Raw genomic sequence first — 27353 nt, forward strand, 5'->3', positions numbered from 1 at the left:
GATTCCAGGTGTGAACTAGATTGTATTTGCTTGGCAGGTAATGATTCCTTTTACTTGGCTAACATAAGAGTTCTACAGTAGCTTGTATTTGAGCGCTTATAAGTTGTGGTATTTGTACATGTGTGTAATGTGGTGTAGGTGTGTATACAGTATGTACTGCAGTGAATGTGTGTAACTGGGCTGCACTGGATGACTGCAGCCATGTAATGTGAATGTCGAAGACTGAGTCACCTGTGCTGAACCTGGGATATCCTTAAAACCTGACCTGTTGGTGACCATTGAGGCCTGCAGTTAGCCACCCCTGGCATAGAGATTTCCTCTGTGGCATTCATCATGTGATAGTATGGGTCATGGCAGGGGAGCGTAAACTTTTCCACGTGTGCACCCCTGCCTGCTCTCCTCGGCGCCTCGTGCCCCCCCCCCCCCCCCCGCTCGGCCGGGTCATTTGACGTCACGATGCCATGGTAACGTGACGTCATTTGACGCCAGGTTACCATGACGACGCGTCACAGGAAGGGAAGGCAAGTGTGTTATTGAGGCCTTGTGTTGTCCACGGCATTTAATTAAAATGCCTGGGGGCAGAGCGCGGGACGTCTATAACTGCAGCGCCCTTCCCCCCCCGACGAAAATCTAGCGCCCCCCAGTTTGCGCACCCATGGCTCATCGGATATTGTGGGGCATGTTTTCATTTGGCAAACTGCTCTCTTTTAATATCTACTTCAACCTTTGTCTCGGTTGCATCTCACGAGACTGCCACACAAATAACGTGAAGCTGGTAGTATCCCAGGCCAGTGAGGAACAGAGGACGAGCCTGGTAGTGCCTTCTGATTAGTTCGCCCAAATTGAGTGGCAATCTTGTGTCCTCAATCTCTGCATCTTGCCCACAATTGGCATGTGCTAAGTGTTGCTTTCTCTGTATATTGTTTGTTTAAAAAAATAAAAAATAAATTAACATCCCTTTTGAAGCAGGGGGTCTCCGGAGATGAACCCCATTAATTTCAGCTCCGGGGACCCCCTGCTTCCCAAGGTACTTACCTCCGTAGGAGGTGCTGGTAACAGCTCTGCTCGGCCAGCAGGGATAACATAGTGGCGGAGTTTCAAAGCCCCCGCCTCCTGCGGGCCAATAGGGAGCCATGACATCATCAGTTCCAGCTTCCTATTGGCTCGCATGACGCGGGAGCTTTAAACTTTGCCAAGATACCGGCACCCCGCTTTGGAGATCTGTATCTCGGGAAGCAGGGGGTCCCCGAAAGAAATTAACAGAGACCCCCTGCTTCAGTCCTGTGTAAAAACAACAACAAAAACAGAAATAGCAAGCTCATTCCCTGCATGTTTATTAGACGGGACTAAGGGTAACGAATGTGTCACCGTGCCTTCCTGTGACATTGGGACATTTTGGTCGAATGTCCATGCATTTTTCACTGACGGTTATGAACTCCATGGTCATCTCCAGCACTGAAGAGGCCGAGCCTTTTTAATTTAACTACAAGAAAGAAGCAAAGGAATAGAAAAACAAGAAAGTACATTGTCTGGTTAATCCTGTTTTGTGTCAGAAAGAGGTGGAATTCATTAAATAACCTGTTTACTCTGCGGCTGAATTCTAAAGGATGCTCCCAGTTGAAATCTCCCAAGTTTACTATAAGCTATTAATTAAAATCCTAAAATGAAGCAACATATTTTTTTTTTCCCCTTACAGTCTAATTGCATTATTTTCTGATGTCATTTGTGGGAACACCCAGCGCGAATACAACAAAGGTGTTTGTTTAATAAACAAAAAAACGCCTGCAGAAACTGACCCCAAAAAGAAAAGGGAGAGAAAAAAAAATGTGTGCTGCTTTAGAACAGGTGAGCAAACAGCAGGTTCGGAACACGGTGTACCCTGCATTCTAAGTACACAATGCAAATATTAGTGTGTTCTATAGATTTACAGTCACCTTTTACATTTTACAATCACGTTAGTGCAACGGTAGCCAACTCCAGTCCAACTAACAGGTCAGGCTTTCAGGATATCCCTGCTTCAGCACAGGCGGCTCAAAGAGTGGCTCAGTTGAAGAAGAGTCGAAGACGGAGCCACTGGTGCTGAAGCAGGGATACCTTGAAAACCGGACCTGTTGGTAGCTCTTGAGGACTGGAGTTGGCCACCCCAGCGTTAGTATATGCAATTATGTAAACACACACTTTGTATTGGTGCGAGTCATACCCAGGGCTCCATTAACTCTAGGCTCATAACGTCACTTTACAGTGACTGATCCTATTTTCAATGAGGTTAACGCTTGTCCGCAAAGTTAATTATATGTGAAAACAATGGCCCTTGAAATGGCCCTTGTGTATTTCATAGACTTTATGTCATGTTAAAAGCGCAATCCAATACATTTTTGTATTTATTATTATATATATTTAATTTTTTTTTACATACAGTAGGATTGAAGCAGGGGGTCTTCTGAGCTTAACCCCGTCAATTTCAGCTCCGGGGACCCCCTGCTTCCCGAGATACAGACCTCCAAAGTAGATGCCGGTACCTCCTGCCAGTTTAAAGCTGCTGCGTCACATGGGCCAATAGGAATCCGCACCAGATGATGTCACGGCTTCCTATTGGCCCGCTGGACTCGGAAGCTTTCAAAAGCAGCGATTTATGTGAAGCCTGGTTGCCGAGCCAGAGCAGATACCGGCACCCCCTCTGTATCTCCGGAAGCAGGGGGTCCCGAAGCTGAAATTTAATGCGGTTCATCTCCAGAAAGAAAATGAACGACCAGCTTGGATTGCCTGTTTAAGTTAGCATAACCTTGTTCAAATAACCTGGAATGCCTTAATAGTAAGCCGAAGAGCGAGAAATGGCTCCACTGCTAAACCCTTTATAATGGAAGCCAACCTCACAATTCCCTAATTATCTCTATAACACCCACTGGTAGTGTGTGGGGGTGCAACCTGAGAACCGAAAAGAGCAATACACAAGAACAAATGGAAGGGAGGTCAAAAATCATATACCCCTGAAAGTGGGTCACTTTAGGTGCACTCAGAGATATATCAGTGAGAAAATAAAACTTAGCCTTTAATAAATGTAATAAAATTAATGGTTCACGCAGAAAAAATAATTAAAAAGTCTAACACAGGAAGTAGAGGTTAAGCTCGCCTTACCCAAAGGTGGCATTGCTCCCACCCAGAACCTGAAATATGGCTATTGCTAAAGAGGGGCAGGGAACAAGTGTCCTATTTTTGTAAAGTAGCAGGTGACTGTGTAACTCCCCAAATACTCCTGCATATAATATGAGGAGAGATACTTGTGAACAAAACTACACCTGAGATGCTTCGGAAATCTGGTTGCGTAAAGGAATATTTGGGGAGGTGTAGAACTTGGAACTTTACAAAAGTAGAACTTTCTCCCTCTCACAAAACCCATATTTCAGCGTCTGGATGAGGGTAACGCCACCTTTTTAGGTATGACTGTGTTAACTTGAACTGACCTTTTGTGGGTAGACTTTGTTAGGATTAATGCCTCTCTTGTAAATCATTTTCACTAACATCTGTTATAGTTAAGGCAATGCCCTTCCCTGTCGAAAACATGACTTAACGCCGGCCCGTCAAACTCGGAATAGGTTGGGGGCCCAAGCCTTAAATTCGACTGCAAGACCCGGGCCGCATCTTCCGAGGGCAGGAAGGGAAAAAATGATGTAGCCTAACTGACTCGCATAGTCACTACGTGTACACATAAAAAGATAAACATCACAGGTATCTCTCCCCCTCACCCCACATCCTCTCTCGGGATGTTAAAGTCATGTCGGCCCACTTAACGGAGCTCAGTGGGTCTGGGACAAAGTCCTCCAAAGACCTAGTGATCCAATTCGCCCACACATATGATATGGCCTACCTGGTGTATCGGGTGGGAGCAGTAAGAGCCTGTTTCTGCTGGCTGTGCAGCTGGGCTTTTAGGTCCACATCTGCAAAGCTATTAAAGTGTAAAACATGTCTTAAAAATGGAAAGGAAGGTATTACATGGGCGAGAGGTTTCAATTTATTACATCTCCGTTATGGCCCATAATTACTAAGTGTTTCCATAAGACACATTCCAGCGCCGGAAGACACCTTACGTCTCATTCAATTGAAGTGAAGGTATCTGATGGCACCAGAAGGTGTCTTTTATGGCACAGTGCCGCTTAATAACTATGGGCCTGTATTTTTACATTTTCCGGCCCATATTGATGAATTTCTTCCTTTTTTCCCTCTTGATATAGTGTTCTTTTTTCCCCAGTATTTTTTTTGTTTTGACATTTAACTGCTTTCGTCTTCTTTTTACATAACTATGTTCCACGCTGCATAGGGGGATGTTAGGGCTTCATGTAGCGTTTATTGACTACAGTGCACTCACTATATGTCCGTTTTGGCTTTGGCTACGGGTCATGGCCATTAGTGTGCAGTAAGTTTCACATCACTTAGAGCAAGGGTGGCCAACTCCGCAGCCACTCAACTCAACGGCCACCAACAGGTTAGGTTTTCAGGATATCCCTGCTTCAGCACAGGATAACCTATCCTGTTGGTGGCATTTGAGGACTGGAGTTGGCCACCCCTGCTTTAGAGAATAAGCCGCGGTAGATATGGTGTGTGAAAGTGGATCTCCGTGAAATGAATGAAGCTCCTTGCTCTGTGTTGGTTGATGACATTATTTCATTGGAGTTTACGTTTCTTTGGGTGATTCTGTGCGACTGGGGCAATTTCTTAAAACCAGCTGATTTCCCTGGTTTCGGTTCGCATTGAAACAGCACATGGAAGTTTGGACAATAGCGCCAACTTTCCAGCACTGCAAGCATCATGGGTAATCATAAAAAGGGGGGAAAAGGCCAAAAAGTCAAATACCTTTCTTTTTTAAATGTTAATCAAAGTACTTCACATATTTGTTTATATATATATATATACAGTGGTTGACAAATCACCAAAAAATCTACTCGCCACACAAAAAAATCTACTCGCCACCTAGTACCAAACGTGTGCTGCTTGGGCCAATATTTACTCGCCCGGGGGTTAAATCCACTCGCCCGGGGTGAGCAAATGTATAGGTTTGTCGAATACATACATACATACATACATACATACATATATGGGAAATAGCCGTGTTTGGGGCTTGCTCACACTGCCTGCTACGTGACGTGCGCACGTTCGGCACTCTTTGAGGATAGTGTAAGCTCGGCCTTAGTTCAGTTGCGATAGTGCAGAATAAATGAGTGCTTCAGTATCAGTAAAAAGGTATCACCTAATACTGAAGAACTCATTTATTTTGCACTATCTATCCTATCTAATCTATCTATCTAATCTATCTATGTGAAGCTGTGCAAAGAGGAAGTTATAGTGTTAAGATAAATTCACTTTAATATGTGAGGGAATGATAACATAATGATGATTGGATTAAAGTCATGGATAGAAAGTGAACATAATAGGGAATATAGGGCCCAAGAATTGACAAATCCAAGTGATAATTGTTATGTTGGGTGGTTGTGTAACTGGCAGGCGCATATTTGCATCTGTGACACAACAAGATATTTAAAGCTGTTAAAAATGCCGTACAAATTATAGCATGATTGTGACACAATCTGCATACCGAATATGTAGAAGCACAAATGATGTATACTTCATAGGTTTAGACACGCTCTTGTACCCGACTCGGTCTGCCGGCTGGATCTTACTGTAGCTGCGTTGATGGGTCAGTGAGATTTTCCTGCGCTGTCGTCACAAGTGCCGAGTTCAAGCCGCCTGCTGCTGATTGGGGCCTGTTCTCTGCAGCCAATAATAAAATATGGCTCAGGTTTTCATTATGGGCTGTATTGATTACCTTTTGGGACAGATGAATTATGGAGAACATTAAATAAATAAATAAATAAATAAATAAATAATAAAAAAAAAAGAAGGAAATATTTTAATGAGACGGAGAGGTCGATTCCAGAAAAAGGCTGACGCACCAGCCTTTCCGGCACGCCTATTGCTTTGAATTCAGGCAAATGAAAGGTTTAAAGAGTTGTAGGCCCAGGTAGTCCGGTATGGAATTAGAGGTTTCGCCCCTTTTTGGCACTTACTCGCCCGTTCTTTTACTGTATCTAAAGCGCCTTTAAAAAAAAAAAAAAAAAAACTGTTAACCGAAGTACAGTACTTCACAACAGTTTTATTCGACTTGTGTAAGCTAATAACATGGGGAGGGGTTATTGGAAGAGGTAGGGGGAAGATTTTCATAGCGCACTGATAATGATAATGAGACAAAATCTAGCACTGATAATGATAATGAGACAAAATCTAGCAATCTTGTCCTGCTTTTTCAGATGTACTTAATCTGTGGCGTTAACCTAGCGAAGACGCGTGTAAGGAAATTCAAACAGTTTGTTACGTTTGAAACAGCACGCTTGGCACTGGAATCTGAATTGTTGATGCCTGGTGTGGATACGGCCTGCTTGATGCATCGCTGCACTGCTTGGTGCTGTGCGTCTGTTGTATTGAGAAGGGTGTGCGTGTGTGTGTGTGTGTGTGTGTGTGTGTAACAGGTACAGTAGTGGTGGACGCATAGCCTTTCTGTTTTGTCAGTCGGGTTCACAAAGTCAATTGCTGGCTCTGAGGAATTCACTGTTTTTCTTATAAAAGATTGCAAAGAATGCACTCAAGGCCCAACGAATGCTGTTTGTCAGTCAAAGTCCAACTGAAAAGTGTAACTAACTGGCACACACATTGCACTGCGCCACTTGGAGACGTACCCACATACTTCGCCCTCACACTCACATCCAAGCAGCGAGCGAGCGAGTGTCAGTAAGATATTCACCTGTTGCTATCCCTCAGATTATTACAGTCATTTTCTTCAGACGATTTGGCATCAAGCAACACCTGTCATTCTGAGCTGGGTTTTTTTTGTTGAGAAAAGAGTACGCACACATGCCTTGCAACATGCATATTTAAACGGTTCTTGCTGTATACCTTGGTGATCTGTCAGTTTGTTATGAGTAAGAGCTTAGTGTGTTTGCCTTTGCTTTGTGAATGAGTCTCTAGGTTATGCATACATTTGTGTCAAGTGAGTGTCTGAGGAAAGTGTGTGTGGGGCTGAGTTTGCAGTGTGATTGGCTGAGCTGTGACTTACAGGTTGAGTGTGCATAATTGATACAGCAGCTGCTAAGGAGCAGCGTTGCTTGTGTGATTGAGTGTGTATGTACATGTGTGAGTGAGCAGATTGTTGTTCAAGTGAGAGTCTCGGTTGTGTGTTTGCACAGGTGGGGCTGGGTCATTCATTAGAGTGGATAAATTTCCATGGATATGATAGGCTAATTCATGCATACTTTGTCTGAGAGTGAGTGATTGTGATGGGATTGTAGGCCAGTGTGTGTGTGTGTGTGTGTGTGTGTGTGTGTGTGTGTGTGTGTGTGTGTGTGTTGCTGAGCTCTGTGTTTAATTAATAACTTAATGGCCGCTTATTTGTTGTTGATTTTACCAGCTGCCCTAAAAGTTTCTGGTTTCACCTGGGCGAATGCAAAAAGGTGGTGGTTTCCGTGGATACTGGGCCTCGTCACCATGGTGACACACCCTCTTTATTTTATGTTAGTCAGTTCCCCAGAGTTGATTGTTTTTGGCAAAGGTCCCCAGAAACTCATCCAACTATTAAATAAAATAGATAGGTAGCTGCTAGGGCAGCACGCAAACAGGCCGGATTATCTGGAGCAGCCGTGTCCGCCCCAGAGCTGGGAGGAGCCCCTGTCCCACCTGTCCGGGAGGGAGATATATCCCCGCACAACACTCTCCTGTACGCATACAGTATACACATCCTCATGTACACTCACACAACACCTACTCCTGTACACATACAGTATACACATCCCTCATGTACACTCACAGAACACACTCTCCTGTACGCATACAGTATAAACATCCTCATGTACACTCACACAACACACACTCCTGTACGCATACAGTATACACATCCCTCATGTACACTCACAGAACACACTCCTGTACGCATACAGTATAAACATCCTCCTGTACACTCACACAACACACACTCCTGTACGCATACAGTTTAAACATCCTCATGTACACTCACACAACATCTACTCCTGTACACATACAGTATATACATCCCTCATGTACACTCACACAACACCTACTCCTGTACACATACAGTATATACATCCCTCATGTACACTCACACAACACCGACTCCTGTACACATACAGTATACACATCCCTCATGTACACTCACAGAACACACTCTCCTGTACGCATACAGTATAAACATCCTCATGTACACTCACACAACACACACTCCTGTACGCATACAGTATACACATCCTCATGTACACTCACACAACACCTACTCCTGTACACATACAGTATACACATCCCTCATGTACACTCACAGAACACACTCTCCTGTACGCATACAGTATAAACATCCTCATGTACACTCACACAACACACTCTCCTGTACGCATACAGTATACACATCCTCATGTACACTCACACAACACACACTCCTGTACGCATACAGTATACATATCCCTCATGTACACTCACACAACACACACTCCTGTACGCATACAGTATACACATCCTCATGTACACTCACACAACACCTACTCCTGTACACATACAGTATACACATCCCTCATGTACACTCACAGAACACACTCTCCTGTACGCATACAGTATAAACATCCTCATGTACACTCACACAACACACTCTCCTGTACGCATACAGTATAAAGATCCTCATGTACACTCACACAACACACACTCCTGTACGCATACAGTATACACATCCTCATGTACACTCACACAACACCTACTCCTGTACACATACAGTATACACATCCCTCATGTACACTCACAGAACACACTCTCCTGTACGCATACAGTATAAACATCCTCATGTACACTCACACAACACACTCTCCTGTACGCATACAGTATAAACATCCTCATGTACACTCACACAACACACACTCCTGTACGCATACAGTATACACATCCTCATGTACACTCACACAACATTTACTCCTGTACACATACAGTATATACATCCCTCATGTACACTCACACAACACCTACTCCTGTACACATACAGTATATACATCCCTCATGTACACTCACACAACACACTCCTGTACGCATACAGTATACACATCCTCATGTACACTCACACATCTACTCCTGTACACATACAGTATATACATCCCTCATGTACACTCACACAACACCTACTCCTGTACACAGACAGTATATACATCCCTCATGTACACTCACACAACACACACTCCTGTACGCATACAGTATACACATCCTCATGTACACTCACACAACATCTACTCCTGTACACATACAGTATATACATCCCTCATGTACACTCACACAACACCTACTCCTGTACACATACAGTATATACATCCCTCATGTACACTCACACAACACACACTCCTGTACGCATACAGTATACACATCCTCATGTACACTCACACAACATCTACTCCTGTACACATACAGTATATACATCCCTCATGTACACTCACACAACACCTACTCCTGTACACATACAGTATATACATCCCTCATGTACACTCACACAACACACACTCCTGTACGCATACAGTATACACATCCTCATGTACACTCACACAACATCTACTCCTGTACACATACAGTATATACATCCCTCATGTACACTCACACAACACCTACTCCTGTAGACATACAGTATATACATCCCTCATGTACACTCACACAACACCTACTCCTGTACACATACAGTATATACATCCCTCATGTACACTCACACAACACCTACTCCTGTACACATACAGTATACACATCCCTCATGTACACTCACAGAACACACTCTCCTGTATGCATACAGTATAAACATCCTCATGTACACTCACACAACACACACTCCTGTACGCATACAGTATACACATCCCTCATGTACACTCACACAACACACTCTCCTGTACGTATACACTATACACAGCCCTCATGTACACTCACACAACACACTCTTGTACAAATACAGCACACACTTCCTCCGTGTGCAAGCATACAATATACCCTTCCTTCATTTACACTTTCACAACACACTCCTGTACAAATGCAGTACACTGGTTTCCTCCACGTACACACACAGCACACATTTCTTTACACAGCACACATTGGCTCCATTTATAAGCACACAAGACACACTCCTGTACAAATACACTAAATACTTCCTCAATGTACACGCAGACAGTATACATGTGTGTGTGTGTGTGTGTGTGTGTGTGTGTGTGTGTGTGTGTGTGTAACACTCACTAGGGCACATGCATCAAGAAGAAGTGTATCAAAGAAAATCCCATTGAATTCAATAGGATTTTTGTCTCTGTGTCGGGTGCTGTTTGCTTTGCCCCAGAAGGGCACACCAACATTAGATTGCAAGCTCTTCTGGGCAGGGACTGCTTTTCCTAAATGTTACTTTTCTGCCTAAGGCGCTTCTTCCCACTATGTGTTATTTATATTATTTGTTATTTATATGATGCCACGTGTATTACTGCTGTGACGCGCTGTGTACATTAATGTTGCTATATAAATAAAGACATACATACATACATTTGCATTGATACATAAGCCCCCATTGACTCTAGTGCAGGGGTGCGCAAACGTTTCTGAAGAGCCGACTAAGAGCAGGTAAGAGAAGTTTAACAGAGGCCTCACGCCTCCCCCGGCATTAAATTTAAGTGCCTTGGGGAAGAGCGCTAGGCCTATGTAACCGCCGCGCCCCCTAGAAAATGCCGGGCCCCCCAGTTTGCTCACCCCTGCTTTAGTGTACACATGTGCTGAACACTGACTTAATGTATGCCCATTCAATATACATGTACCCCTGTGTAAGTATAATTACACACATTACATGCAGACTCTGGTGTACTCTTGTACATCCTTTCACGTACTACATGTAGACATACAATATACACACCGCTACATATACTGTATATGCAGCACACACTGACTCTGTCTACACACACATACATATATGACCCTCCCCGTCCCCCCATAATCCCTGACCTTGAAAAACGCAGGGATGCATGGTAATGAATCTTAACAGGCCCCCACTGTCTTAGTCATGACACACACATATGCTCTGAATGCAAATACACACACACCCACGGTCTCAACAGAGGCACACCTGACCATGTAATGCACAAACAAGCACCGGCCCCACCAATGGGAACCATGGATGTGGAAAGAGAGATGCCAACCTTAATTAATTTAAATATTTACCAATCCTGTTTTTTAATTGTGTATGTGTTTGCTCTATTTGTGTACAATAAAATACCTGCTGCATGGGCGTACCCAGTGCTGGGATAAAGAAGATGACATCAGGGTGAAAAAATGCAATGAAAAACATTTTCATGCCACAACAGATCAAATTGCATATTCTTCTTTCGGATGGATTTCCATATTTGTTTTTTTTTTTTAAATTTTTGGATTGAAAACCCTTGATTTTAAATGAGAAAATATGACGGATATTGGAATGACAAGGCATTGCTAAATTAGACCCAAGACTCTGCCAATCCCGTTCCAGAACTCTCCAGTAAGGGACAAATTAGCGTTTAATTTGTGCAAGTTGGAAGGTATGATCCTGCTCACTCTATAAAAGAAAAGTAACATACTGTATAACAAGATACAATATCTGTATACACCTTTATGTATTACCCCAAAGGCCCTCCGTAACACAGATATGACAAAGTAACCCCTGCATACAGACGCTTGTCAAGTTTGTCTTCTTTATTATGTATACCCTAAAACTGAAGTGAGGCACATTATTTTCACAATAGTACCTTCTCTGCTTATAAGATGATAAAGTACATCAAATGGGTAGCTGTATTTTATTACCTTACTCCAAAAGTGCTACCTGTGCCTGTTCTTTGCATAAATTATACTTTAGAGCCGGGGGGTCCCCAACCTTTTTGTGCCCAAGGGCACACTTGAGACTTCAGGAGAGTGTGGCGGGGTTCAACTAACACACACACACTTACATTGGGGAGGAGGCATCCAGTGTCGCGCCGGTCCCGCTCGCGTTTGCGGGAGTTGGGCCTGCTTTCCACTCGAACCCGACTTCTGGCGCAGACCGGCACGCAGCACCATGGATGCGGGCACCCACGCAAGGCTTGACGGGCGCAAATGGCGCCCATGGGGCACTACTTTGGGGACCTCTGCTTTAGAGCATTGGAGGTGCACAGCAGTAGGGCTTTGTATTACATCTATCGCAGTGTCTTGTGTAGCACATACACAGAGCGGACCCTGCTCCTATGCGCTTTCTATGTATGTGTTCAGAAGCTGACACGTGTGAACTGCTTTAATGTCCTCTGATGCCTGTACAGATGCTGTAGCTGCTGTGAGAGGCAAATTGACCGATGGGATCACTCTGTTGGGTGGAAGAGGGTAAGAGGACGGCAGCATTGTTTGCAGGTATCACAAGATCCTGTATGCCATTAACCACAATATGGCAAAGCTTTGGACGCCTGGGCTACAGTTCCAAGCTCTAATACGTACCGGACCACACCTATATCTTAGCATATCCAGTCATAAAACTGGAATTTTTAGTTACTATTGAAAGGTTGGGTGATTCATGAGTCTTTTATTCTCAAATAAGTATGGTTGTGCTTTGAAATAATTTGTATGTGGCAAAGATTGTAGACCATGCAAAAGGACGGCAGGAATTGGTATGTAATGGTGGTAGGTTGCTTGATTTACTTTAAAGCAGTTTCTGTTTTATGCTGTCAGTTATCTTCCTATTACATACCACTGTTGTGCTGGCATAGGAAACTCCTTTACTTCTTGCTGTAAGAAACAGACCCTTCCCTCAGGTGGAGGTATGTACTGTAGGTATGTCCCTACATCGTTTTACTGTGCAAAGGGCAGTGTGCTCTATTAGGGTTACTTAAAACATGGATTACAGCAATTTTCACCATCCAATTATTATTGTAAAGCGCCAACATATTAAGCAGCGCGGTACAATGGTGGTACATAGATCTGATAATTGCATAAACAGAATTGCATACAAAGAAGGACAAACACAAACAGATACAAAGAGGTAATGCGGGCCCTGCTAGTGAGAGCTTACAGTCTAGAGCAGCAGTGCGCAAACTGGGGGGGCGCGAGACTGACCGCGGGGGGCGCAGGGTTTACAGAGGCCCCGCGTGCTTCCCGAAGGCGCCGGGGGAGCGGCAGGGTCTCTGTAAACCTGACTTACCTTGGTTCCGGCGGCTTCTCAAACGTGTCGCCATGGCAACGCGGCGTCAAATGACGCCACAAGGTCATGTGACGTCACGTTGCCATAGCAACGTGATGTGACGCCAGAGCAGGGGTTGAGGGGGGGCGCGGAGGTGAGGGGACCGCCGGCAGGGGGGGCGCAGGGAAAAAAGTTTGCGCCCCCCTGGTCTAGAGCAAGAGTGGCCAACTCCTGTCTTCAAGGACCACCAACTGGTCAGGTTTTCAGAATATCCATGCTTCAGCACAGGTGTCTCAGTCGTTGACTGAGACCCTGATTTGAGTCACCTGTGCTGAAGCAGGGATATCCCGAAAACCTGACCTGTTGGTGGCCCTTGAACAGGAGCTGGCCGCCCCTGATCTAGAGAGAATGAGGGACAATGTGGAAACCAAAAGGTAAAGTGGCTGCTCATTGTGGGATAGAGTATGGTCCAGCCCAACAGCTGATCCCATTAAAGTTTGAGGGTGGAGATGTTAGGGGGTGTTACATGACAGGTTTCATTTAAGATTAAGGAAATTTGTAAGCCCATTAACAACCCAAACCACTCCTGAATACAATGTTGACCCTCTTGCGGTCACACTGTGAATTAGCCTAAACCTTTTTTTGTATGCAGCGTTTCTTGAATGTCCCATATCAGCCACCGTTAAAACATGGTGTCCCACTCCTGGCATTCCCCCTGTTGCCATTCCTGGTGCCTTATTATGCAGCCTCTGTTCTTCCTTCTGATCTCCCAGGGGCTGCTTAGCAGCCGTAGGATTGATTTCTCTCCGAGTTACTGATCCCTGGAAGTTAAAGGGATCCGATCTGCCAGGAATCATTGATTTCTTTACGCTGCCATGTTTGCTGCCTAAGTTCCATTCTGTGGTATTGATTAGGGAGGGAGACAGATTTATCTTTGTGTTGTAGACCTGCAGAACATATACATCTTGAGCCAAGGTTTGGGCTGCTTCAGCTGTGGCAATCATATGCTGTTCTGCATGTGTACTGAAGTATAAAACAAATGAACACAGTGATTAGATACTTAAGAACTATCTGCTGCTGTTAATACTTGTATTGCTCTCCAAGTGTACACTGAGCTGTACGTAGCAGGACGATAATGTCGTTAAGAACACCATCCCCAAGGAGTGTACAATAATAATTTAGTAACTGACGCTCAAACTTTAAATGCACCAATTCATTTAACACAGTGACGTGTTACCCCTGTTTTATTAACATTTACAATACATGGTAAGGGCCCCCAGGCCTTGCTTACTAACACGACCAAGGCCACTTCTATAGCAGGGTGTTAACTGAAAGAGGGCCATGAAACGTTTTCTCAAACACTTCGGAACGGCCATGAAAGGGAGTCTAGTAAATCCACAGATGAAATGGCAATACATCATATATTTTTTTGTTTTTTAATAATAATAAATCAAATATGAGGAACAGTTGATAAGTCATTTAGACTTACACCTGGGGAAAATCCCAGCTGAATGTTCCAGGATGGAGTGTGCCTGTCCCAGAGCCAGATTCCCACGGGCACTTCATGTGTGGCCTGCTGCTTGGAGACGTGGCAGACAGAGACGTGAGAGGGAGAAATGGAAGGAGCCATGGTTATCCCCGCAATAAAGTGGTCTTTTGAGTACGAGCAAGCATCTCCTTTGGTTGACACCGTCTGCTGAAATGAGTCCTCACACGCCGTAATCCTTAAACTGCACGGGCATTAATGTCGGGCTCTTGAATCTGCAAAATAGCGATGTGATTCCGCACACAAAAAAAAAACAAAAACAGAAAAGTGAACATCAGAGAGGAATTAAGAGCAGGCCATGTATCAAAGATTAGGCAGATTTACAATTAAAGAGAGAACTTCAAGGGACCAAAAGCCAGGAACCATCTCCCCCCTGAGACCAGACCATGTAATCAGCGCGCAGGTGACAAGGAGGAGTTGATATGTGTGTAAAGCTAAAGGACTTCCAAAAAGTTCTTAGGCCGATGTCTCAGACAGGGGTGGTAGGGATGAGGTGGAAACACTGCCAGGAAGAAAAAAAACCGGGAAAAAACAAAACGAGACTGGAATACTAGTACGTCTTCAAGTACCTGTGCGTCGAAAATATTTATAACAAGTAACTATTTAATTCGGGAGAGTATAAAAAATATATATATTTTTGTATGTATTTGCTTTAGAACACCTCAGTGCTTCTTGTTGCCATATAAATCTTGTCTAAATCTTTCAAGATTTGAAAATCTGGTACAGTACCACGACTTTTTGAAACCACTTCGACCACCAGGGATATCCTTTATCTCTAATAATAAGAGCCTGTGTCTGTCTGTCTGTCTGTCTCTGTCAAAGCCACAGCTCCAAGACCATGAAACCTAGAGACCTGGAACTTTGCATACACACTAAGGGGACCCTAGGGGTGTGCACCTGGGAGTTACAGTTGCAATATTTGTAGTTTTATATTTGACACCATTTATTATGGGAATAAAATTGTGGGGATTACTGCAACCCGTGCGAGGCCAGGTACTTTAGCCATTAAGTAATAAAAAAAGGATACTGGTGGCCACCAAAATCCCCCCCCCCCCCCCCAATAAGAGTGACACTGTGGTTGTCAGATGGTAACTTTTCTACCTACTACAAACCTATTGGGTGCTACAGAGCCACCCAATCCCCCATTTCAAGGTTTTCCACCTTACTTCTCGTTCATTTAATACCGTCACCCCATGTCCGGTCATTAGAGGCCAGATAATTTAAATCTGGGGATATGATCGCTCCCCATCGGCTAATGCCCTGCCTAATAAATCTTATTTTGAGAATGGATTAGGTAAATCAGTAGGGAGTTGCCTTTCGAACCTCCCTAACAAAGTTCTCACCAGTTCTCTCTCTTCCCCCCCCCCCCTCACCCCCACCCGATGTCTGCAATATATTTTAATTACACGTTTTTTTATTAGTTGTGTCTTTGCTTTCCTATTCTGCCTGTGTTTCTTTCTCTGCTCTCCTTGCATCTGCCTTCCCGAGTTTGGCTGCGGCTCTGCAGGTAACATCCTTTTTGGATTCCCTTCCTCGGGTTGAGTGCAGGTGTTCCAGAAACTAAAAGGGTGTGGGAAGCATAATAAAAGTGCATTCATTTTGTGCTAATCTGTATTTATAGTACACAAATGGGAAGAAAGCAAGTGGTTTCTGAGTCTGATTCATGTTCCACCCAGTCCTCCCTTACGCAAGAATCCCAGATCTGCAGCACTTATGATAGAAGGGAACGTTTCGACAGTTTCTGGCTGTTTTTTTTGTCCGGGCTTTGTTAATTTGTTTGTTCGCTTTGCAGTCCCTGTCTTCTTACCAAGCTGCCAAAGCAAATAAGAGTGAGAGTGTGCCAATTTTGTTGTATTAAAAAAGGATTGAAAATGTTGTTCGAGTCAGTCAGTGACTGCAAAACACCTGCTCCTCCGTAACACGGAATCGCAGATAAACTGACGCAGTGAAAAATATGAATTGTACTGTTTTTTTGGGGGGGGTTTGTGTGTGTGTTCTCATAAAACATGCGAAAATAAGCATTTAATCAGAGGTCTGCATGTGCTGCTGCTTAACTTGCGGTCGGAGAGGAAGCAGCAGACATCATCTTCTCTATCGTATGGAAAAGAAGCAAACCTAACCAGAACTCTTTAGGCGGCAAAATGGTAAGAAAGAATAACCATGGGAATAATAAAGGGGTTTCCTTTAGAAAGTTGAGTATGGGACACAGATGCTTTGTGGTGTGAGCTCCAGTTGGCTTATGACGATGAAGACGAACATGTTTCTGTACTGAGGCTCAGGCAGCACTGACTATACAACATCCAGCACACTCATTGGGCACGCTATGTACGCCTCATGCGGTTCGTCTTTGAGATATTCTTTCACAGAGTGCAGCAGACGTGGTGAAGGCATCAAGGTGCAGTGGCCTGTGGTTTGGGAGGTGTTGTATGGAGTAGACCAGGGGCGGCCAACTCCAGTCCTCAAGGGCCACCAACACGTCAGGTTTTCAGGATATCCCTGCTTCAGCACAGGTGGTGCAGTCTTCCACGAGCCACTGATTGAGCCACCTGTGCTGAAGCAGGGATATCCCTAATACCTGCCCCGTTGGTGGCCCTTGAGGACTGGAGTTGGCCGCCCTTGGAGTAGACATTTGATGAGCGCACTCTGGAGGGATGCATCATATTCTGCATCTAAAGCAAAAAAAACACTGGGGCTTATTTATTACACTTCAATAGTGCTGATCGGGGCACTAGCGCACGGAAACTCCCATTGATTATATATAACTATCCGTGCGATAGTGCTCCGTTTTTTTTTCTTTAGATGCAGAATATGATCCCCATTGATTGTGTGCGTGTATATATATATTTTTTATATATATTTATTTATATATATATATTTTTAATCAATCTGAGTTTTTATGCAATAGTGCCCTGAGCGGCACTATCGCAGTTTACTAAATAACCCTGACTGTTTCATACCCTGATTTTCTCCACCTGGTTTCCATGTTGTGTAGCCGTTTCCCAGACTCCCCTGAAGCGCCGCCCACAGGAAAACAAATGATGTCGTTTTACGTTATTTTGGGTTAGAGATTCTTAATCACTTTTTAATTAATAGAGAAATAGGCATGGTTTTTTTTTGCGGACATTGCCTTTATAGTAACCCTGTAATTGTGAGTTCAGTTGTAAATGTAAAATATAGTCATAATTAGGTATTTTATTTCAGATTCTAATCAGTTTCCTGGGAACCTTAATGAACTATTGATCAACTGCGTGAGCAATTGGATCATATAAATAGGGATTTCTTGTGGAAAAGAAGGTTCAGAAACATTGGATTAACACATATTTGGCAAATGTTAACAACCTTAAAAACTATTATCTTTGCATTTGTTGCAAGTAGAAAAAAACATTCTTTCTTATCCTCTTAATGCCATTTTCACTAAGGTTTTCTCCTATGCCCTCCCCCCACCCCCCATTCTCTTTCCTCCTCCAATTCTCTCCCACCCCCTCTCTCTCACTCCCCTTCCCCTCGTCTCCCTCACTCCACCCATCCCCTCAAGTCTCTCTCACTCCCAACTCAAGTCCCTAGCAGGTAGGAAGTTGCGACTGACTTCCAGGCCGCACCGCTGGGACGGGCCCCGCCTTCCTCTGCCGCAGACATCACGCTCTCACCTCCGTCAGGCTGCCCTGCGCCCCCTGAACCCCCCCCCTATTTCGACGTATTGTATTATCATAGCCATGTACTCAGTTATGTATTTAATTTATTGATCCACTGTGTGTATATTGAATTTACTGTCAATAGCACCCACCATCTACATAGTGTTTAGTAGAAGAGATGACTTGAATGAAAACACAATACAGTGATAATGACCCAAATATAAAAGTACAAATAAGAAAGACAGAAACCCTGTACCAAAGAGCTTACAATTTAAAGGGTTGTAGGCGCCTGCCAGCAGTATTTGGAGTGGATGTGCAGTGGCTAGCAGTGCTGGGTCAGGGAGGGGCTGTGGGATCCTTATTATGTGAAGCTATTGTAATGATTAGGAAGCAGGAGGAGTTACATATAGGACGGAGCATATACAGATAGAGCGGACATTGTTGTAGTCAGCGGATGAAATAACGCCCCATATTTCACGCGTGGCCATTGCAGACACAATGGTGTCTGCGCCCGATGACGCGTTGTCTGTGTCGTGCTACCAGGGGTGGATTGGGCCGCTGGTGGGTCCATGCCCTGTGGGTCTATGGGCCAGTCCATCCCCTCCCTCCTCCTGTCGTCCTGACCGGAGGAGGGACCAGCGGACTCCCTGGCCTGGCGCAAAACCGGAGCAGCACTGAGGAGACCTTCTCACCCCAAGCAGGTATGATTGTTTGGGTGTGTGTATAGTATAAGGTGGGCTTGATGGCACTTACAGAGGCCCCCGCACTCTTCCCCACAACAAATAAACTGCTTGCCGCGGCAGAGCTCCGGGAGCCCTCTTAGGGCTAGCTGTCACTGCCTGCTACGCGACGTGCGTGCGCACGTTCGGCACTCTTTGAGGCTAGTGGATGAGAGTTGTCACACTAGAAACTGCTTGTGGCGACAAAGTACAGCGTTGGCGCTGCGACATTTTGCCGCCACAACCCAAATTGACATTTCGGGCTGCAGTCGCGTCACGTGAGCTGGTTCAGCCAATAAAGGCGAACCAGCTCCGTGCCGCATTCGTCACGCCCCCAATCGCCGCCACCCAACTCCTGCAGCTGGCTCACAGATCGCTGGGCTGTAGGAGGCTCAATCAAATGTATAGACATGGGAGTCGAGGGCAAGAAGTCAGCATGGAAATGCCGACAGCTTACCTTATAGGTGAGAGGTACGACCCTTTTTTTTAATTGATCAACACGGTAAAGTGTTCTGTACATTTGTGACACTATATAAAAATGTTGTATATCAAAGGCAACGGGAATCCGAACGTCAGTAAGATACCACGGCGCAGTGATCCCTGTAACTTCGGCCTCCGCCTCTTCTGCCGCTTATTACACTGAACTCCTTGTTTTGGGAAAACAAAATGTTTTAATTATTTCATTTCTCCCACCCCCCTCCTAAAGAAGATTGAACATATTAAAATGTAGTTATTAAACGCAAACAGGAAGGGCTGTTTTTTTTTTATTTTCCTGCAAAATGTGAGCATGGAGGATATTCAAAACAGGGATTGTCATGGAAACGCCACAATATTTGCTTAAATTGACACAAGGTCTCTTGGTAGCAGCGTTCACACTTATTTGGCTACATTTTTGGCAGGGTCCCTATCTGAAATTGATCTTAACAGTACCTTTTGTTTTTAACAATTAACAGCGTTCCCAGAGCTTGTTGTTGTTTTTGGGGCATGTTTCTGTCACTAATTCAAATAGGTGGAATTGGTGAGGGTAAATTTATGTAAATATGACGTGTCTGGGTTCAAACCTGTTTTCCAGTGGCTTGAAACTTAGAATGAAAAAATATAATCACATCTAAATTAACTGGTCTGATTATATTCCTTGGGTGCCATTCAGGGGTTTTTAAGCTATATAATATTACAAATCACTGTTGTAAACATAAAGAATACTTTTGAATTTGTGCCGTGGTACTCCTATTGACCCCGTTGTATGATTTTAGATGTTCAATAAATATAGAGTGCTGTACCCACCTCCATATTGCGCTATAGGTCTGCTGGCCCCAAATATTAGGTTCCTAGGCACACCGAAATCCACCCAGGTGCTGGACAGTCGTCACTGGAACAGTAGAGGAGTTTATCCTCAGACTGTGATATAAAGTTGCGCGAAAACGGGGCATTTGAATGTGTATATAAGTAAGCACTATTAGTACAATATATACTCCTTGATAAAGTGTTTTTTTGGAACACGAAACGCGTAGGAGGGTTAGTGCCTCCACTTTTTTAGATGAATCAATAAAGAATTACTTTTAAACATTATTGTTTGGGACCCACTCTTTGGCTGCTGCGCCAGAATCATCTTGTTCTTCATGTGATATAAAGTGTCATGTGTTTTACATACAATATGAGACGCTTAGAGGGACCACAAGTCCCAGATTCAACTTGTTCCTATAGAGCAGTGTTTTTAACCGTTTTTTTTGTTTTGTTTTTTTAAGGAATCCTATAATTATATTGTGAAATTCGACGGAACCCTAACCCTCTCTAATAGCGCGTCTGAGATCAGATGCATTGTAAGGAACCCCAACCCTCTCTAATAGCGCGTCTGAGATCAGATGCATTGTAAGGAACCCCAACCCTCTCTAATAGCGCGTCTGAGATCAGATGCATTGTAAGGAACCCCAACCCTCTCTAATAGCACGTCTGAGATCGGATGCATTGTAAGGAACCCCAACCCTCTCTAATAGCGCGTCTGAGATCGGATGCATTGTAAGGAACCCCGACCCTCTCTAATAGCGCGTCTGAGATCAGATGCATTGTAAGAAACCCCAACCCTCTCTAATAGCGCATCTGAGATCAGATGCATTGTAAGGAACCCCAATCCTCACTAATAGCGCGTCCGAGATCAGATGCATTGTAAGGAACCCCAACCCTCTCTAATTGCGTGCCTGAGATCAGATGCATTGTAAGGAACCCCAATCCTCTCTAATTGTGTGTCTGAGATCAGATGCATTGTAAGGAACCCCAACCCTCTCTAATAGCGTGCCTGAGATCAGATGCATTGTAAGGCACCCCAATCCTCTCTAATAGCGCGTCTGAGATCAGATGCATTGTAAGGAACCCCAACCCTCTCTAATAGCGCGTCTCTTCCCCACAGCATTTGAATTAAATGAGGTAGGAGCGCACAAGGCCTCTGTATGACCCTTACTTTGTCGCTTCTGCCGATGCCTCGCCATGGCAACACGGCATTAAATGACGCCACAGGGTCACATGATGTCGCATTGCCATGGCAACATGACATCGTAAAACGCCAGAGAAAAGGTATGGGGGGGGGGGGGAGAGCAGGCAGGAGGGCGCAGACAAAAGTTTGCGCACTTCTGCAACAGATTACAAATGCCTTTGCTGTGCCATATCTAGTTGCATAAATTGTACCATTTGGTGAATAGGGGTATGATAATGAGAAGACTGACGCGGCAGAGGTTCTCAGAGGGGTGTGGAGATGAGGATTGCCTTTTAGGGAACGTGATAGAACATATTGTCGATAGGTATTTAAAGAGGCATGACCGATATCTGTGTGTTCTTTTCTGCAGAGACCCATTAAACCCAATCCATAGTAATCAGGACAAGAAGTGAAAGCAGCTAGCAGTGCAACACGTTGGAATGGACGTGTCTCCCAGTGGATTTTGTCTTAAAGGTAAGATATCTCTTCCTATCTGCAAGACGACTGTGAGTTTAATGACTTGGCCACGCCGTGCGGTGTTGGATATATGTTTTTGCCATGCTTGCCACAATCCATGTTTACCTAGATTTGGCAGATATTTTTGTAACTGTATGCACTATTTGTGTTTTACGGTTGTCTCCTCTCACGAGAGCGACTGCATCTACCGCGCGGTATGGAACTTACAGTCTGTACATTTTATGAATAAGTAATTTCCGTATTATCTGTAAGTACTAAGCGTATGACATCACGGCTGGAGTCTCGCTGGCAGCTATGTGGCAATGCGGGTCCCAGAATGCCAGCGGCCAGGCCAGCCTTGCAGTTGAGATAGGAAGCTTAAGGGCAGAGCCCCGATAGTAACTTCAGGAAACGTTAACGGGGATCTTCAAAGCTCAGGAATGATGCGTTAAGTGCTGTTTTCAGCCGTAACGAGCCCTTTGCGTTACTATATCCGATGTTGGTGATGATGATATGCAAAAGAGGTGTTCCCTCTAACAGCGCAGATCCACAGAGCTCAGGTATAGGTAACACAGGGATTTAACGTTACGCTAGTTAGGTCCGAGCTAAACCTGGTGTTACTCACGTCCAGACCCTGACATAGGTCTGGATAAGTGTCAGACCACAGTTAGGTATGATGTAACCATCATATTGTTCTTTAGGGGGTTCTTTTCCTCGCCTGTCTTCTCTTTTTTCTTTAACTTTAATTAAACACCTATTCAGGGACCTGATAGAAGGAACGCCGCCTTTGTGTGAGACAGGTTTAATGCCATGTTATTTAAAGCTAACGCAAGGCAGTGCTAACTTAACATGGCAGTGCTAACTTAACATGGCGTTAAGCCTGTGCTAATGAGATCACTAACGGACGTTGTTTTTGCAAACATTTAGATTTGTGGATACCTGTTAAACTCGGGGGGAAATAACGTCCGTTACCTTTTTAGGTCCCGTTATTTGCCCTGTACCAAGCTCGGTGGATCTAGCCCAGTGCTCAAGAGCCACCAACAGATCAGGTTTTCGGGATATCCCTGCTTCATTACAGGGGGCTCCATTTTTTGACTGAACCACCTGTGCTGAAGCAGGGATATCCTGAAAACCTGACCTGGTGGTTGCCTTTGAGCACTGGAGTTGTCCACCCCTCATCTAGCCCCTAGTTTTATACCGATTTGGTTACACAGTGTAAGATATGAGGAGGAAAAAGGTGGTCATGAAATGAGAGCTTTAGACATGAACAAACCCCATGCACATTGGTAGGGCAGTCATCATTTTATTTGGACAAATAAAACAGCTGCAATACAGGCACACATCCTCTAGCTGTTGGGTCCATATTTGAGAATCTCCTGGGAGGGGGATCAGCGAGAGAGCAGTGTTGCTTTTTAGCATACAGGCACACACCGGCAGTTCAAATCATTAAAAATGGATTGATCCAATATGACCTTTGGTTTTGAAGTGGTGAATGTTGGGGGTCACTTTAATGAGGCCCCTGCAGTGAGGTCCTTTGCTTTTTATTCAGTACGCACGAGACAAGAGACGGGGTAAAGAATCCGTCATATCTGTATTTAGAGCAGGGGGGCTGACATAGCTACAGCTCACTGATCTATTTGATACTAAACCGAATTTTTACCAATACTTTTGGAGCAAAAAGTTCTATTAAAAATAAGCTTTGCAAAATTCAGAAACCGCGGGGCTTGATAGATAAGGGGTTTGTCTTAAAGCAGATAGCTAATAAAGAGATCATTACTTATTATTAATAGTTGGTGGTCTGTGTACAAGTCAATGGCAGCGATGTCAATTGGTACGTTATCAAAGCCATCTCTTGTAAGGGAGAAAGAAGTAAGGTGGTCCCTCTTTACTTGGTGAGAGGTAACATTTTACACTTAGATGTTTTAAGCCAAAGCAGGGCAAATTCCTTATAGGAGTAAATATAAAGCTGTTCTGCATACATGGTGTGACTTGTACTGGTGCAGTTGCTTACTGCGTGCTGAGATAGCACAATTCTTGATCTGCAGAACATACTGCTATCGACATCCCTCAGTGATTAGGACTTGAAAGGGTAATTTCTGGGGTTATTGCATTTTCGCTCCCATACATTAATAATAATTGTTTTGTTCTTGTATAGCGCTGCTAGTTTTACGTAGCGCTTTACAGAGACATTTTGCAGGCGCAGGTCCCTGCCCCGTGGAGCTTACAATCTATGTTTTTGGTGCCTGAGGCACAGGGAGATAAAGTGACTTGCCCAAGGTCACATGGAGCCGACACCGGGAATTGAACCAGGTTCCCCTGCTTCACACTCCGTGCCAGTCAGTGTTACTCACTGAAGCAGAGTATAGTGAATGTCCTACTTCATAGATTACTGTGTAAGCCCAGAGCTCCTGTAAGGATATATGCCACACAGTTTCTATTTGGTATCAAAAATGGTTAAAGAAAGACAGCTGTTGCCATGTATTTGTCTACTCAGCCAGCCCTCCAGTCAACGCTTCCGGTGACCTGGTAGCTAGCGGCAGGAAGTTATAGCTTGCCGGGGATATGGGTTGGGATGTCATATCCATCTGCTGTGGACCTGACAAACAGCCCATCCATATTGTTAACATATTGGCTGCCATATGGACTGGCTCAACTCTCCAGGAACGCATGGGAGAGCAGACCTCCAAAGTGCCAGCCAAAAGCGTGAAGGGCAGGTTGAGAAGCGCTCTGGGGCCTCACAATGTGTATTGCGTCTCTCTTTGCATTAGCTGCATGGGTTTTTTTCCCCTCCCCTCTTTCTGGGCCTGCGTTGGATCATTGACCTTCATGTCTAAGTGGACTGGACAGTTGTAAGTCCATCCTTCAGGGCTTCACTGAAGCGTTGTCAGCTGTGTTCTCGCAGGCTGCCAACAACAGAGTAGTTAAAATGAAGACACAATGAGTAAAGATGTGGTTTGCTGAACACCATGTTCAGGATCAGAGACCTGTTCTCTGAGCGAAATCAACAAGCTGCCATGTACAAGAGGGATGTTTCCTTGTTGCTCTCCCTCCTCTGAGCTATGTGCCCAGAAACAGTAAGCGCTTTTTACTCTAGCCACGTGTAATAACTCTGCAGTCACATACTGCGAGCCACTGGCAGTACATATTTGGACAGGGTCGTCTGTTTCATTCTTTCAGGCATCTAATCAGAAAAATGAAACCAAGCACACGTTCAGATTGGGTTGGTAATTGCATTGTCACAGAGAAAAAGGAAAGTGTCTCGTGTGTACAATCATTTATTAGTCTTCTGAAAACGGTCCTTGTTGGGACATACCCTGTTGTCTTACTGTTACCTCATCCACATTATAAAGGAGGGATGCAACAATATAGAGGACTTTGGACCCAATTTAGAGTTGGTTAGGTAACTGCGTAGTAGCGGTAGCGTCCACTTTATAGCACGGCCATGTTATTTACGCGGTTTTGACTTGATTTAGAGTTAGGCGCCACTGTCATTCACATCTGGTCTAAAATGATGAAGTCTTAGGTTCTCGCAATTGTTAAAACGATAGATGATTTCCCTGGTCCTGCCTCATGGTATATTCTCCTGCATTCTGTGGCAGGTAGCGCCGGTGCATCAATATAGCACACAAAGCAGTCAACGTTTAGCAATATCCATTCTAAAATTCATGGGGTCTTAAAGTGGGGAAGGATTTGCACCTGGTCGACGTAGTCTGCTATTTAATGGGTGCACTCCCATTTTTTACTTATTTAAAGTGGCAAGCCAAGCTGGCTGGGGAACAGAACCCCGTTAATTTCAGCTCCAGGGTCCCCCTGCTTCTGGAGATACAGACCTCCATAGGGGTTGCCAGTAGCCACTCCAGCTCACTAGCTGGGTTAATATAATGGCCGCTTTTCCATGGTCCCGCGGCCTGTGGGCCAATAGGAAGCCATGACGTAATCTGGTGCGGCATCCTATTGGCCCACGTGACACGAGATCATCTATGTGCTCTTTGGCGGACTTCAGACGGGCAGCAATGTTCTTTTTGGAGAGCAGTGGTTTTCTCCTGGCTATCCTTCCATGAACACCATTCTTGTTCCGTCTTTTTCCGATAGTAGATCCTTGGATGTTGGGTTCTTTGTGACTTCCTGGATGATTTGCCGGTTTGTTCTTGGACAGATTTTGATAGGACGAGCACTCCTGGGTAGAGTGACTGTGGTCTTGAATTTTCTCCATTTGTAGACTATCTGTCTGGCAGTGGATTGGTGGAGTCCCAAATCCTTACAAATGGTTTTGCCCCCTTTCAGACTGATGAGCATCAATAACTGCTTTTCTGAGGACCTGAGAGATTTGATCGTGGCATGATGTGTTTCCACACACCTGTATGGTGAAGACCCAACTCACAAAGTTTCTTATCTTTATATCGTGTGGAACCTCCCAACCCCACTCCTGAAGATCTACCTAATTATTTAACACCTGATTCTAATGATCCCCTTTAATTTAGCTGAAGAAAACAGGGTTTCACTTTTGCACATACCCTGACTCTTAAAGCTGCAGTTCAGTCAGTATCCTGCATGTGTGTTTTTTTAATAAATCAGTTCTGTAGTAAGAAAAAATACTTTTAGCATTTTCTGTTTTTAAAAAAACAACAACTTTGAAAGACCAATTTTCTTGTATTCTATTTTAACAGCCATTTGCTAAGGCACTGCCCCTTCATGTCCTGTCACAAGCCCTGGCACACCCCTTTGTGAGCTCCGCCCTCCCTCTAGCACATGTCAGTGCAGGAGTGCTCATGAATATTCATGAGCTTCCACTGACTGACAGAAGCAGATGAAAAACATATCCCTTCTCTAATGATGTCACCAAATTTTGCCGATCAATACATGGAGAACGAATTGACTGGCAGCTATACAGTTCTTTAGCTAATTAGAGATTGCCCACATGAAACTATTGAAGTAAAAAAATGAATTAAAAAAAAAAAAGACTGAACTGCAGCGTTAAGCACTCATTGTTTGTCTAATTCAAAAGACATGGAGTTGGTTAATATAAACCCTAATGAATATTTAAGAAAAGAGTGGTTTTGATTCAAGAAGGTTATCATGGAAAAACGATGGAATTTCCGTAATGATCATTGGGGTTCACAAACTTTTTCTCGCCACTGTGTGTATGAATGAATGAATGTCTGTGTGTATATATATCTCTCTCTATCGATCTAGTTAGCTATCTATATCTATCCATCAGCTATCTATTTTTAAAACACTCTCTTTGGGATGGGCATTAACTAGCTTTTACTGGGTTAATCCCCTCTTGCTCTCTAAGGGAAAAAAAATGAAATAATCAACT

General features: G+C 44.2%; 1 protein-coding gene and 1 long non-coding RNA gene across 8 annotated transcripts in view; one reads left to right on the forward strand and one right to left on the reverse strand.

The window, feature by feature from the left end:
• The window catches only part of CASZ1 (castor zinc finger 1), a 268349-nt gene that overhangs the window by 27326 nt on the left and 213670 nt on the right, over positions 1-27353 (forward strand). For 4 of the 7 annotated variants that reach the window (XM_075603507.1, XM_075603502.1, XM_075603503.1 and 1 more), the window contains exon 2: positions 21948-22051. Coding sequence is in view for 4 of the 7 variants with exons in the window: in XM_075603502.1 (XP_075459617.1) it covers positions 22018-22051 (34 nt within the window). In the remaining 3 variants the exon portion in view is untranslated. Of the gene's footprint in view, positions 1-1696; positions 1846-21947; positions 22052-27353 lie in introns of those variants that run through there. The other 3 variants (XM_075603508.1, XM_075603504.1, XM_075603510.1) reach the window with 2 other exon arrangements.
• Positions 3863-7314, reverse strand: LOC142496405 (uncharacterized). Its single transcript, XR_012801974.1, has 3 exons — positions 6791-7314; positions 5588-5818; positions 3863-3943 (listed from the first exon to the last, which is right to left on the reverse strand). It is a non-coding gene; the product is annotated as an uncharacterized LOC142496405 (long non-coding RNA).

The sequence above is a fragment of the Ascaphus truei genome, chromosome 6 (genome assembly GCF_040206685.1).
Source record: "Ascaphus truei isolate aAscTru1 chromosome 6, aAscTru1.hap1, whole genome shotgun sequence".
NCBI classification, from domain to species: Eukaryota; Metazoa; Chordata; class Amphibia; order Anura; family Ascaphidae; genus Ascaphus; species Ascaphus truei.